Source organism: Ambystoma mexicanum, chromosome 10 (assembly GCF_040938575.1).
Source record: "Ambystoma mexicanum isolate Mex_15411 chromosome 10, UKY_AmexF1_1, whole genome shotgun sequence".
Classification (NCBI taxonomy): domain Eukaryota; kingdom Metazoa; phylum Chordata; class Amphibia; order Caudata; family Ambystomatidae; genus Ambystoma; species Ambystoma mexicanum.
In genome coordinates, this window is record NC_090932.1 from 1,482,655,607 (window position 1) to 1,482,670,801 (window position 15,195).

The 15,195-nt window shown below is 45.9% G+C and overlaps 1 protein-coding gene across 1 annotated transcript in view; it reads right to left on the minus strand.

Moving 5' to 3' along the window:
- Window positions 1-14,271, minus strand: part of HPD (4-hydroxyphenylpyruvate dioxygenase) — a 164,452-nt gene extending 150,181 nt beyond the window's left edge. The window contains exons 1-3 of the mRNA XM_069619590.1: window positions 14,183-14,271; window positions 13,987-14,013; window positions 13,063-13,125 (exon numbers count right to left, since the gene is read on the minus strand). Coding sequence (XP_069475691.1) covers window positions 13,063-13,125; window positions 13,987-14,013; window positions 14,183-14,185 — 93 coding nt within the window. The 5' untranslated portion in view covers window positions 14,186-14,271. The remainder of the gene's footprint in view (window positions 1-13,062; window positions 13,126-13,986; window positions 14,014-14,182) is intronic.
- Window positions 14,272-15,195: the final 924 nt, after the last annotated feature.

Here is a 15,195-nt window from a genome sequence, read left to right on the forward strand (position 1 = left end):
TAGTTACTAGTCACTTAGACTATTGCATTGCCCCGGCCGCAGCACCTGGTCACATCTTGCACTATATGATCCTTAGTTACTAGTCACTTAGACTATTGCAATGCCCCAGCCGCAATACCTGGTCACGTTGCACTATACAATCCTTAGTTACTAGTCACCTAGACTATTGCATTGCCCCGACCGCAACACCTGGTCACATCTTGCACTATACAATCCTTAGTTACTAGTCACCTAGACTATTGCATTGCCCCGGCCGCAACACCTGGTCACATCTTGCACTATACGATCCTTAGTTACTAGTCACTTAGACTATTGCAATGCCCCAGCCGCAATACCTGGTCACGTGCACTATACAATCCTTAGTTACTAGTCACCTAGACTATTGCATTGCCCCGACCGCAACACCTGGTCACATCTTGCACTGTACGATCCTTAGTTACTAGTCACTTAGACTATTGCATTGCCCCGGCCGCAACACCTGGTCACATCTTGCACTATACAATCCTTAGTTACTAGTCACCTAGACTATTGCATTGCCCCGACCGCAACACCTGGTCACATCTTGCACTATACGATCCTTAGTTACTAGTCACTTAGACTATTGCAATGCCCCGGCCGCAACACCTGGGCACGTTGCACTAGGCTTCTGCCTACCCTCTCCCCTGCCCAGACTACAGTTCCACTCCTTTGTTCGGTACACTTCTACCATTGGAAAAAACTCTAAACTCCCAAGTCTCCAAGTTTACATCGTCACTCCCGGCTCATCCGCGGAAGTAAGGTTTCAGCCCATGAACTAGGTGCAACCAGGAAGTCATCTGCATGGAGTGGGGACGCAAGGCCCTACACCTGGGAGCACAGTGATGTGCAGGAGGTGGCTGCCTGGCATTTTTGGAAGAGCTTCCTGCAGCTACTTGAGTTGTATTTACCGTCCGTCTTCTCCATTGCCTTTCTTTGAAGAAGAGGGAAAAGCTTGTGTTTGGCGCCCACTAGAGGCCAGCGCCCTAGGAGGAAGCTTAGTTCACCGAGTGTAAGCAGTGTATTTACTGGGATTTACGGACCATTTTCACTGAGCTATGAGAGGAAGGCATTGAGGACCCAATTCAGAGGGCAGTGCAGATTAGAAACGTCTTGTTAGAGGAACAGCACTTTTCTCAAAAGCACCATGTTCTGTGAATAGATGTGGTGTACTGGGTTCCAAGCCTCCACTCTTGCATGTGCCGGGTTTACGGCCTGACAACGGTCCTAGTGACCGCCATTAATGCAGGGCAGACGCCGTGCGGGCATTCGCAGAGTCTGACTTCTGCATGTTAAATAAAAGGATTTAAAATACGGCACCTGCGACATGTCGTATGTCGTTAACATTTCTACAAATGTTTTCCTTTAAAATCTAGGCTTTTCCCATTCCACTTTTCTGTTTACTGGAGGCTCAAGGACAGTTCAGTAAATCGCAAACGTGGCAGACGTATTAGAAGTCCTTGCAGTGACACCGTTGCACACGTTGCCCCCACAACAAAAGGTTTCATGAGCTGTTGAGGCTGGAAAGCACAACAGCTGCCCTTCAATCCCTCCACCTAACTCAGAATGGAGGTGCTGGAAAGGGGAAGTGATAAGGTCGGTTTCCACTGGACTTTTTGCCGCAGCTCAGAATCAGGCCCCGAGTGTAACAAGAGAGGTGCTGAGTGGGTTCCATGTTCCCAGAATCACATGAAGAAGAGAAGATGCTGTCCAGATTCCGTGCTCAGGAGAAAGGTAGTGTTGAAAGGCGACAGTCTGCCCTCCAGTTTCCAGCACCACCCTTGTGAGGGGAGGGGAAAGATTGGAGTGGAGCTGCTACGCTTTCCTGCAGCAAAGCTATCTTTGTGGGGGCAGCAGGTGCCGCAGTATTACTGTGAGCATTTCTATAAAGTCTAACTCTTTTCTGATTCAGGAAAGTATCCTTGAACCTACACTAAGTTGGAAAAGTGGCTCTGCCCTTCGAGAAAATCACTGACAATGAAAGAAAAAGATGCGCTACTCTCACATGTAAGTATATGCAATTCAAGCTCACTGTTGTAGCAGCGCCACGATAGCCCACGGGCTGCTGTGCGCTTTATAAATACTAAATAAATAAATAAATAAATGCGCAGTTGATGACTCTCTCGGTGCATGCCCTGCATTGCTAAGGTTGTTGTCAGGCCATAAATCAGACACATGCGAAGTCGATGCTTTAATGCCAGGCTGCTAACACCCATGCCAAAAGTGTATATGGACCTGGCACCTGCTTAGAATCGGATCTCGTTAAACCCTCACACTTGGAGGGCATTGGGGTACATAGATATGTTGCATATGCTCCGTTGCCTCTTCCCTCTTTTGTCTCTCCATCAATCAACCAAGATGTGTTTCGGATATAAACCCACCAAAGCACGAAATCAAACATACTGAACCATTCAAAATATAGAGTAGTCATCCTCACATCAATGTCAGCCTATTTGATCATAAACGGGGGCTAACAGGCCTCATGGCATAGCTAGTCACAAATGCAATTTGCAAACACTGCTTGCATGTTAGTGCGTGCTTACCAGCGAGTAAAAACAAGAATTTCTACAAATAATAAATGCAATGAACCTAAAACGATGAAAGACTTTAGTGTGTCCTACATCTCTATTAAAATTGTCAAGCACAGTGGTAGGGGAAACAAACTGCACAAATCCTGGGGCTAGATTCATAATTTGCACACAGGGAAGGGCGCTCAGCCAATCAGGTGGCTGGAACGGCTGGTGAGAAAACACAATCCTCGCCTGCTGTCCCAGCAACCTGATGCCCTTCCCAGGGTGGTGCTTTTTTTCTCCTTTTTTTCATTGGGGAAGCAAAAGGGAGCCTCTCCCTGTTGCCTCCCCAAACCCTCCACTTGCCTGCGGGACCTGAGCATTGCGCTCTGGTCCTGGAGCTCCTCCCGTCTGGCTGCCATAGACATGGAAAAGAGACTTAGTCCCTTTTCTATATGGCGGCAGCCGTCTTTTTTTTCCGTTTTTGATCGGGGATCAGATCGGCTGTGCTAGCAGCACGGATTTCCCGATTAAAAATTATGAAAGCCATTCGCACCCCAGACGAAGCCCGGGCTGCGAATGTCTTTCATGCCCTGCGGGAGGGCGGACATGGCCTTTAACGCCCCACAGCCCAAGCTGAGGCCCTTGCTTTGCTGGCAGGGCATGAAAGCCATATTGATGCTCTCATATTCCAGGCCCTGTGTACATAAATTGCCACTGCTAATACTACAGAAGCAATCCTTGTGCATTTACAGAATCTGATAGCATCCTGAGTCGGATCTATGTGATTATTGCGAAAATACATTTTCGAATCCCAAAATACTGCTTTTTTTGGTTATTACCCCTTTTTACGCCATATATATGCAGGGGTAGACCACCCGCAGCTCTTCCAATACCCCTCCACCTTTTTTACAAACTTAATCCACCCCCACATATATATGTACGGTAAAATGGGGTTTTCGAAATGCAGTATTTTGTGATTCGAAATTATGTAATTCTCTATTTTGGTATGATCCCTCCTGAGTTGATGTGGCAGTGTGGGTAAGAAAGAATTGTGCTAGGGGAAGTCTTCTATGCCTCATGTATAGTGGGCATGCTAGAAGGAAGTGTGCTTCTGATTCCACCCTATCGTTGTGCTAGGTAAAGTCTTCTATGCCTCGTGTATAGTGGGCATGCTAGAAGGAAGTTGCTTCTGATTCCACCCTATCGTTGTGCTAGGTAAAGTCTTCTATGCCTCGTGTATAGTGGGCATGCTAGAAGGAAGTTGCTTCTGATTCCACCCTATCTTTGTGCTAGGTAAAGTCTTCTATGGCTCGTGTATAGTGGGCATGCTAGAAGGAAGTGTGCTTCTGATTCCACCCTATCTTTGTGCTAGGTAAAGTCTTCTATGCCTCGTGTATAGTGGGCATGCTAGAAGGAAGTGTGCTTCTGATTCCACCCTATCTTTGTGCTAGGTAAAGTCTTCTATGCCTCGTGTATAGTGGGCATGCTAGAAGGAAGTGTGCTTCTGATTCCACCCTATCTTTGTGCTAGGTGAAGTCTTCTATGCCTCCTGTATAGTGGGCATGCTAGAAGGAAGTGTGCTTCTGATTCCACCCTATCTTTGTGCTAGGTAAAGTCTTCTATGCCTCGTGTATAGTGGGCATGCTAGAAGGAAGTGTGCTTCTGATTCCACCCTATCGTTGTGCTAGGTAAAGTCTTCTATGCCTCGTGTATAGTGGGCATGCTAGAAGGAAGTGTGCTTCTGATTCCACCCTATCGTTGTGCTAGGTAAAGTCTTCTATGCCTCGTGTATAGTGGGCATGCTAGAAGGAAGTGTGCTTCTGATTCCACCCTATCTTTGTGCTAGGTAAAGTCTTCTATGCCTCGTGTATAGTGGGCATGCTAGAAGGAAGTGTGCTTCTGATTCCACCCTATCTTTGTGCTAGGTAAAGTCTTCTATGCCTCGTGTATAGTGGGCATGCTAGAAGGAAGTGTGCTTCTGATTCCACCCTATCTTTGTGCTAGGTAAAGTCTTCTATGCCTCGTGTATAGTGGGCATGCTAGAAGGAAGTGTGCTTCTGATTCCACCCTATCTTTGTGCTAGGTAAAGTCTTCTATGCCTCGTGTATAGTGGGCATGCTAGAAGGAAGTGTGCTTCTGATTCCACCCTATCGTTGTGCTAGGTAAAGTCTTCTATGCCTCGTGTATAGTGGGCATGCTAGAAGGAAGTGTGCTTCTGATTCCACCCTATCGTTGTGCTAGGTAAAGTCTTCTATGCCTCATGTATAGTGGGCATGCTAGAAGGAAGTGTGCTTCTGATTCCACCCTATCTTTGTGCTAGGTAAAGTCTTCTATGCCTCATGTATAGTGGGCATGCTAGAAGGAAGTGTGCTTCTGATTCCACCCTATCTTTGCATTATGGGCACCTCTAAGATTTAAAGCAGTCCCATTTTTGCATAGTTTGTGCTACCGGGAGAAACCCAAATTGCATTTTTGTATGTAGGTGCCTCATTGTCTTTGGTTTGATAGTTTAGGTATGTTTCATACCCAAGAGATGCGTTAACTTCCAAATAAGCAGATAGCAGCCACGGGGAAGAGATCTTGGCTTACAACTCCCTCCTGGTATTTGCTGTTAATGACGCACTTCATGTGTCCGGTGATATGAGTGGCGTTGAACCAAAGGTCAAGACACCCTAGCGAGCATAACACGTTTTCTTTTACATGTGAAGGCCATCAGGGGTCAAGTCCTAAAAGTTAAAATGGGAGGACCCATCACCAAACGCAATGGAATGTGACGTCACCAGAAATTGGCATATCAAGTTGAAATATTCACATTTCATTAAATTGGCTTTGCATAACCACCCAAATTGCACAGGACGAATGGCATTTGCCTTTCATAAAATCAACACACACACAAAACCAAGAGAGGGTATTTTCTTCTAATAGTGTTTTTGAAAACATTAAAAGGTGTGCATGTTTTAAATTCCAAGAACCAATACAAATATTTTCCCTGGAACTTGCCGTACTGAAATGGGAGATTTCACCTTTAGTTGTATGATGTTTTTCATCAGGTTATATAGTGCAGTGGTGAACTGCCCAGCCTGAAACCTGTTGCGGTTTTGATCCTTGAGGTTGGTTTTATTTCATAAATTCAGAGAGGACATTCAATGTTTCTCATTTTAGCTGGCAGGACTGAGTCCACCCTCTGAAAAAAGTAGATGGGCCCTCGACTTGAGCCCTGAAGGCCATGCCACCTTCTTGACCAAATATGTCCATCAGCGTCTCTGAATTTCCCTAGTTCGGGTCCGGACAACAATTTTAGCCAACGCATTATCGGTTTAAATGCCACCATTTGGTCTAGATATGTGAGACCCAGTTCCTCATGAATTTATGAAGTCGAGATCCTTTTAGGTAGTCCCAAGATATGTTTTGGAAACCCATTTTCGATGGTGCTTAGGCTAGAACACTTGTTGTGTCCCTGTATCTCTGCTCCATAAAGGGCGCCTTGTATCGCTTGTAATTGATGCATTTTTAGAGTAGGACCCACTGCACCATTACCAAGGTTAGAGATAAAGGCATGTTCCTGCTTTATCCAAGCGATGATCCCACTTCCCAGAGCCAGAAATCTCACTCTTAAATAATGCAGGGGGACCAGACGTCCCGGTTTTGCAGGGACGGTCTGGGTATTTGCACCTCCATCCTGGGGTCCCGAGACTTTTTAAAGTTTATAAGCCCTGTCCTGGGATTTGGGGATCGGGAAGATATCATCCTGGTTTTTGGCCGGATATCATGATGCCAAAAACCGGGATGATATCTACCTGATCCCCAAATCCCAGATAGGTTTTTTAAACTTAAAATAGCCTAGGGACCCTGGGCGCTGCAACATGACATGGGACAAGCCACCCACATAGAAGTAGGACCGTGGAAGCTGTAGTTCCACTTCTATGTCAGTGGCCTGTCCCGGTTTTTTATTTTCAAAATCTAGTCACCCTAAAATAATGGAGCATATCGTCTCGTTTGATACTATGGGTATTGTTTGTCACATTGGGCATATGGACCTTCTTTTTTTGCTGAGTGCACCATTGCTTGTGTGTTGCCGTAATTTCTTTCTAGAACATAATCTGCATTCGCTCTGTTTAATTGTTTTTGTTTTGTTGGTCTGTATGCTTTGTACCTAAATGTGTATATCTTTTCATTGTACACAATTTCGTTTTATGCTATTTCTTCATGTAATTTCCAGGCAGTTTTAAAGAGACTAATTGCATTTCCCTAGGACTTTGGGGACTGAAATGGCCAGTTAAGACTCGTTTCTGGCTGATCTGAACAGATGACAAATATGACAGTTGATGAAAAGATGGAAGATGAAATTAGGAACATGCTGGATGATTTGCAGAGTCATAACTGTTATGCATTTTATGAAAATGACAAAAATGTACCAAAGGGCCATGCTACCTCGTATGGAGTTGGCGATCAGCTTACCTAATTCGCTAGGAGCAATTGAAACCACATATCTATTTCATATGGCCCGGGCGAGTATAATTATGAAGTTATGAGACATAACTGTTTTTTGCCAAAAAGTGGTAATGAGAACAAAGAATTGTAATAAATGCAAAAAGACAGATGGTGCTCTCTTCCCTTGAACCTATCATGGCTGGGGGCGGAGAGACAGAGTGAAACTGTCCAATCCTGGCGGCAGGGATAATTACAGGGTACTCCCCCTTGATTGTATAGTTAGTGACGTCATTCGTGCTATATAAGGGGACTGTACTAGGTTAGAGACAGACACAGACAAAATCTGGGGCGACAGGAGAAGGAGGTCGGAGAGAAGGCAGCTGAACCTTACCATCTTTGAGAGTGCAGTGACCAGACCCTTGCCCTAGCTGTCCAGAGTGTCCTGAGATGCAGCTGGCTTTCCTGAATCCCAAACCCAGGCTTGCTTTGTAAGTAGCATATACCCCAGCCCTAAATTGCATGAGCCCTTCATTTTTGTAGCATTGCATCCAATATTTCTCTCATTGAAACCCCAATTGAAAATCCCATTGAAAACCCCATTGAAACCCCCAAAAATTGCCAGTGTAATTAATTCACATTCCCATAGAAGAATCTATTACTAGCCTGTGTATATTAGCAAATCTCCGTTGGAAAACCTCTCAGTGTCTGTGTAAATCCTTAATATATTTTTTAGGTAAATCAATTAATTCCATCATTGAAATTCACAGTACAAGATTGTTGAAATTCAAAATTAACCATCTTGTACTTGGTGTTGTATTTAATTATTCTAGCCATTAAAGTGTTGCCTCAAAAGAATTAGCCTCCATGTAACTGAAAACCAAATTTGTCCATCTATTGTGTGCATTTCCCCGCGAATTCCCATGTACATATGTCCTATTAAACCCCAAACCGTTGTTCCATTGTGAGCAATCCCTTTTGCCTAGAAGTCTACCTGTTAGGTCCCTCTGTCCTTGTCATTGAAAACAGATTTTTTTATTGTAAGCTAAGCCCCTTCCCTGAGCTGCCTGCCATTATAAACCTCAGTATAAACGAATATCCATTTGCCACCGTGTTTTCCCTTTTGCATTTGATTTCTCCCAAAACCGATTTTCCCATTTAATTTCTACATTGCTCTGGTGTGCTGATTAGTATTCTCTAAACTTTCACTATCTCCTAAAGTGTAAGCAATACGAATTTCCTTTCATTCTGTCCCCTAGCATTTGTGAGTAAGAACCAAAACCCCATTCTGGCGTTTTGCTCCAAAAACGGGTTTTCACTTTCTTTGCTAGATTCCTATCTTGGGGCGGTGGGCTTTACCCCAAATCCGATTCTCTCTCTCCATTCCTACTCCTTGCCACTGCCTTCCATTCAAAGGAATCAAGTTTAACTGGAGTTTGGGGTGAGTGTTGCAGGGGGGAGTGCTAAACAGTTGGCGCTATCACTTTATAAAAAAAATCTTTTTTCCTCTTTTGCCATTAAAGAACTGTGAGAATTGTAATAGGACATCTTAATCTAATTGTTCTGTAGGGATTATTGCATTCGTGTTGCCACAACATTGGTGGCGGCTGTATATTGATAATTTTCCTTTTACATTAAATAATAAGTTAACAAATACCTTATTGATACACACCGGCCTGGTTCCTAGCCCATTGTGACACGGGGTGTTTGTGGAGGCTGGGTGCGAGATGGGTTGGAGGCCTACTCAAAGGAACCCATAGTATATTAAAAAATAAAAAGCGTTTTATTGTGCGCCACATCCATTGTAGGGGAAGGAGTTCCCTAGCTGGCATGTGCCGTGTTATAACCCGTGGCATTGAGATGACTTGGGAATGCCCATAGCCTGATATCCAATAGGATGTAATCAATATGGCTTTTGTGATTTCCTACCACGAACGTTGGTTTCGCCGTTCACCCGCCGGTGGCCCTACCATTGCAAGCCCTTAGGTTTAAGTTCACCGCGGTTGGTGCTTCTTGCAGGGCATTCTTATGCTGCTTTTTAGGGCTGATTAGATCCCCATCTTCAGATAGGCCTATAAGCTCCAATAAGGGCTCACATTGCAGGTCACTTGCGGTCTCCCGCTATCACTAAGTAGGGGCTTATGGGGATTTTGGCCCGCCATACCTCAATTAGAACTTTACCACAGACCTCACACACGTCTCTGTTTAATGCTTTATCTATCCTCCGCTGCAAGCCTTCTCGCAATCTCCGCTCTGCCTCCTTGACTGCCCTTGTGACTCCTCATCCTCCTCGTGCTTCCGCTCCTTCTCTCTTCTTGCTCCACTTGCATGGAATTCTCTCCCCCGGACATCCGAGAAACAGCCCACACGGATTTGTTCAAAACCAAACTAAAAGCCTACCTCCTCGCCTCCGAGTCACCCTCTTAACCTACCTCTCATCTGCCTGCTGGCTAACATTGTTCCCTCGCCTCACCCCTGCCTCTGTCCCTCACTTCACCCATCATGGTCACAGCCTGAGCCCGGCTGGCCGTACCGCCTACCTGCACTTAGAAATGTCCAATGTTCATTGTCCTTAATCTATGTATGTCCACCTATGTATTGTCCCCAGTGACTGTTCCATTTACTGCCCTCCACAACCTGGTCAGAACGTCCCTCAAACTCACCCCATTGTAAGAATCTCACTGCTTCCCGAAATCAGATTTATTATGTACTGAATGCTCTTTTGTGATCAAAAGAGCATTGTTCCTTCGGTACAAATAACAGAAAATAAATAATGTGCAGGGTAAGGAGATCTTGTTCTCGACCGATGGTTAAGTTAAGTTGGGGGTATAAGGCATGCTCCGCTGCTCCCGTGTAGTTCCCATAAGACCCCTTCATCCAGGCCTACATTCTATAGGGACCTGTCGCCCGCATTGAACTGGATCTCTTTAAGCTCCCACTCTTGGAGTGCTTTCGGGTACATGGACATGGTGCATGTGCTCCGCTGCCTCTTGCCTCTTCCGGCTCCTTGCTGTATATACTACCCATGGTGGCCAGTGGGTGAGCACATCCATGAGCCCCTACACTTCCCGTCATGCCTTCCTCCTAGATGCTCCCGGTTGGATGTTTGCCCCAGTGATCTCTTGGTCCGCCATAGAGGGTCCTGGGCAGTGCTCTACGTCCCTTCCTTTCCTCTTCTTTGCTACTGGCAGCCTCTCTTGGATATGCCTCCATTGCTGTTCTCCCCTAGGTGGCTTCACCCTTTACTTGATGTACGCAAGCTTATTGTTTGTCACTGTACTAGCGCTCTGGTGTCCTTTGTACCGGGTCTGTGCTCTCTAAAGTGCCAGGGATACATGTGTGTGATAGTCCTAGGCTATACCTCACTCGGCTCCCCCCTGTCAGAACCTGTTTTTCTTCATAGCCACCCTCTTGATGTCCCTTCCAACCTCTGCCTTCCTCTTCCCCCATCCTCCATCCCCTACCGTTGCACATTGCAAGCGGAACAGGTGCCCCAGCAATGACCGACCCTATTTTCACTTGCACTAATAAAGGTGGCCCACTATACACACATGACATTTGAATGTGTTCACCTCCAATCTTTCCCCATTTGTACATTTGTGCAAGTAAGGAGGCATTTCTGCGCATTTTAAAAAGCATCCCGTATCCACAAACGGGTTGCACTTCAAAATTTGCACAAACCAAAGGCATCCCCAAGCACCAAATTGTAACAGGTGCAGTGACATACTGAGCATGTGGTGGGGGCATCTTACCCTGCCCCCAGGGGCTCTTTTAATAGCCAGAACGGTAGAATGAGGGTGCAGAGCAGGAGCACAGTGTTCCTGCTCAGCACCCTCATCGTCCAGGCAGCCGGACACTTTTCCTGTGTGTGTGGCATTCCGGTCTCCGTGCAGCAGGGCGGCACCCTCAGGGAACTGACACGTTGCTCTTTGTATGTAGTGTAAAGTGTGTTTATTATGAAAGGCTAGTTTATTATGTGATGTGGTTTGCTTACAAGGCATTGCTATAAATAAAGTGTTATTTAATCACATTAAATGCTAAGCAAAAACCTTAAACATATCCATATCCACTAAACCTGTGAAGATGTGTGCAGTTGCTTAAATTGTCCACATCCCGCTTTCACCATTTCATCAAAGTGTGTGATCCTGGGCAAATCATTTAATCACACTGGGTCTTATCTATAGCTCGTATGTGATTCACTTCATAGCTTATGTTAATGTATCATGCTATTATAAAAAAAAAGCCTACTGACTATAGAGTTGCTGCACATATAAGAATGGTGCAATTTAGGTTTTTTGCACCGCAACGTTATTTGCCAATTGGCTTGCTTATGGCAACGTATTCTAAAGTCTCTTCCATGGTGCCTCCAAGTATCAAAGACTGAGATGCTCCTTGCAATGTCCTTTTCTGAGAAGTCAGTTACGTTGGTGCAATCCATATGCAAATTAGGAAGTTTGCATGTATCTTATGCAGGGCTTTAAGTGGGGTAAGAAATCGAGGGGGAGCCTCATCTGGGGGCGTGGCTTGAGGGATGGGCATGGCCTTAAAAACATACACAAACCATGGTAAGGTACGCAAACATTTTATATATTTATATGCGTATCTTACTATGGTTTGTGTAGTATGCAAGCCATCTTTTATGAACACAGAAATATGTAACATTTCTATGTTTATAAAAGTTGGCTAGCATACTACACAAACCATAGTAAGGTACGCACATAAATATATAAATGCTTCCATTTATATATTTGTTTGCGTGCCTTACTATGGTTTGTGTACTTCAAGATGGCTTGAAAAGTACATAAACCATAGTAAGGTACGCACACAAATATATAACATTTATATATTTGTGTGCGTACCTTATGGTTTGAGTACTTTCCAAGCCATCTTTGTTAAACATTTCTATGTTTATAAAAGATGGCTTGAAAAGTGCATAATTCAATCCATCTTTTATAAAGCTTTCCATGGACAAAGCCTGAGGTGTCTTTGTCGTTGGCAAAGCTTTATAAAAAATCGCTTGAATTGTGCACTTTTGAAGCCATCTTTTATAAACCTCGAAATATGTCGAGGAGTCCTCAGGTTCGCAGAGGGTTAAAGATGCCTCAGAGACCTGGGGAAGCAAAGGCACAGTACGTCCTCTGGTGACCCCTCGCGCGAAGGGTCACCAGAGGAAGTTACAGTCACTGACAGAAGTGCCAGCCAGCTACAGCGATGCTGTGGCCGGCTGACAATTCTGCCAGCTTGCCTGACCTAATGGCGGGCGCATCTCCTGGATAATGCATCCCGCCAATGTTGTGGTGGGACCGGGGAGCCCCGGCTCAACCCCACTTTTGGGAGACTGCCGGGGCCCGGTCCCACTTAAAGCACTGATGGTATGTGTTATTTCTTGGCTAGTCTGGCATTTAGGAGCAGCCCGTTCTTACTGTGGCATGTCTTTTTTTCTGGGCATCCTGTCCGGAGCGGCAGTGTTTCCCTATGGAACAGCGGTTTGGAGCAGGGCACGGGCAGCAGTGTGACCGTGTGCTCCTGCTCTGCACCCTCCATGCACGATGGGGTGTGGGCATAGCAGGAGCACACTCTGCCCTGACCGTGTGGTGCACTTATTTGTAAGTGGGACATCAGCGGTATGAACTGCTGCCGTCCCATGTTGTTGTTTACCTTTTACTGACATTCCCTTCCATACATTAATGGTATTTTCGACTTTATAAAAACAACTTCCTGGCAGACAGGCTTTGGATTTTCGTGAACATTTCTCACTTTTAGCGTAATTCGGGTGGCCATACATCGTCCTAAATTCACATGACGGTTGTAAATCGCCTCTCGGGATTTAAGTGCGAAGAGGCGAGTTATCGCTGCAAAGCCCTTCTCTGCCCCTTTAAAGCCCGGAAAGGAGCGTGGCACTATCGACAGACCGCAGGAGGCCCGCAGTGCAGCAGCAGAACTTAATGCAACCCAGATTCCAGTCCCTTCCGACGCCCCCTCGCCGCCCCCCGGCGCAGCCAATCACAGGCTGGGGGCGAAATGGGGGGCTCCAATATGCATGCAGGACAGAGCGAGGAAGTGGCCGCTTCAAAAGCGCAGCGCACCAGGGAATATGCAAACCTACCTGCTTGGCATTTCCGACCCACAGCGTGACCGAGTGGAAGCTGACAAACCGCCCCCTCTCATGCTAAAAGGAAAAGAAGAAACACAACACATGTTCAAAGTCAATTACATAATGTCTCGGCTACGTGGAACTTGACGTTTTGTGGAAAGCGGTTCATTGGGCTGACCAAACTGCTGACTGATAGGACCAGAGGCTCGGCTTCTGCCGCCCCACATCGTGTGATCTTGGGCAAAACAGGCATTCTTTTATCAAAATAAGGATTTCGAGTTGTTATTTTGGTTCATTTCTACCAATCATTTGTAAAAGAAAGTGAGGGACTGGAAAGGCGTGTTTCTTCTGCTCACCCTAGACCCCTGGTAGTAGTGCTATTGGAAACGTTTTTATACTGCCCCCCACCCCCGACCCCCGCCCAGAGGACAAATATTATTTCCGCCCCACACCCACACAAGCTATACAGGCTTATATTTTCTATTACAAACAGCCCCATTATCCCGTTTTTATAGAGCATCCCGCCTCCCTCTGGTCTTGACAGTCGTTTTGGGGAACTGAAGCGCCACGAGTCGCTTCAACTCCCAGTGTGCGCTATACACAACTTCCGGAATCAATTATTTGATGCCCGCGCCACCCTTGCAGATCTCTACACCCTGGCTGGTAAACCACAAGATAAAACGATATAGAAATAGGCTAGGAAGAGTCATTTAATAGCACCACAATGATTAAGAAAATATCTAACAAAGAAAGATACCCATCAGCACAACCACATAGTACATTCAAACAAACACAAATATATGATGAAGTAAAAAAATTACACAAACGAAAATACACTAAGGCCCAGAAGTGCTTATTGCGGGATAACGATGTTTAGAAACAAGTAAACATTCAAACATCCTCATGAAACTAATATTCAGCAGACCTTAATCTTACCTGTTCTCCTTTGTCTGTGTAGGTAGTCTAAGGGAAAAGGAATAGCATTAGGCACATTTCCACGCGAGAAATCAGAAATTATGAGTAGCGCGTCCACAGCGTTTCAAGGCGCTGCACAGCGCGGGGTAGCAGGGTTGCGGGGAAGGATGGATGCGGAGAACATCGAGGCAAGAAGCAAAGGGAGAGGGACTCTTACCATAGTGCCTGGGCGAGAGCAGAGCAACAAGCGGTCCCGGGGCTGGAGGGTCTTTCATATAGCGGGGCATGGGGGGACAGGCCCCGCCCACTACTTTATTATTGCGAAATTGGAGGCGCTGTAAAAGTGGTGTGTTATGCCGCTTTGTGCACCTCCCTCCTACCCTCCACCAAAACATCTGCTCCTGGGATCGGAATGCGAGAGGGAATGGGGAAAGTTTACCGGCGCTGCATGGAGTTCAAAGTCCAGGAGTCTATTTGTTTGCTTAAAAGTTTGTATTCTTTACTTGCATTCAGAAAATTAAGGAAACAAGCAAATACAAGAGCAATACGTGCAGTATAATACTTCTTAAACTTACCGAACATATAAGAAAGCAGCTCATTAACAGGCCATTAAAGAGAATACTCAGGGGCGGAGCCGCCTACGGGGGGAGAGAGGTGGGGGTTGGGGGGGGGGGGGCTGGATGGCGGTTTTGGAAGATGGGAGTGAGTGGGGTCATTAAACCTATTTTGCTGTTAATCCCCACATGGAGCCCAGGAGGCTGAGTAGATATTGCACCTTCCTTTGGCCCATTAGATGCATCTTTCACCCCCACTCACTGGGGCCTACAAGTGGGGGGCTGGAGCTGATGTAGTAGGGCCCACACTAAGAAGAGCCCGGAGCAAGTCATTGACTCACACCCTATGAACCAGACTGTGGTCCAAAAGATGACACTCACCCCCAAAGACTGAGACTGTACTCCAAGGTCTGCGACTTGCACGCTGCACCCTTTATTTATTTATTTACTTATTGCGCACCCTAGCCCCCGGGCATCAGGGCGCACAGAAGGAGACAAACAAACACGTCATACTAGGTAGAAAGAAAAGCAGGTATTTCGGCGAAAAAGGTTTTCAAACTCTTTGCAGATTCTCTTCCCTATGCAAGTCCACTGGCAATTTGTTCCAGGCCAAGACTGCCTGAACGGGAAGATAGCGTCCATTTCCTCTTGCCCGCTTAGCTCTTGGGCAAGTTAG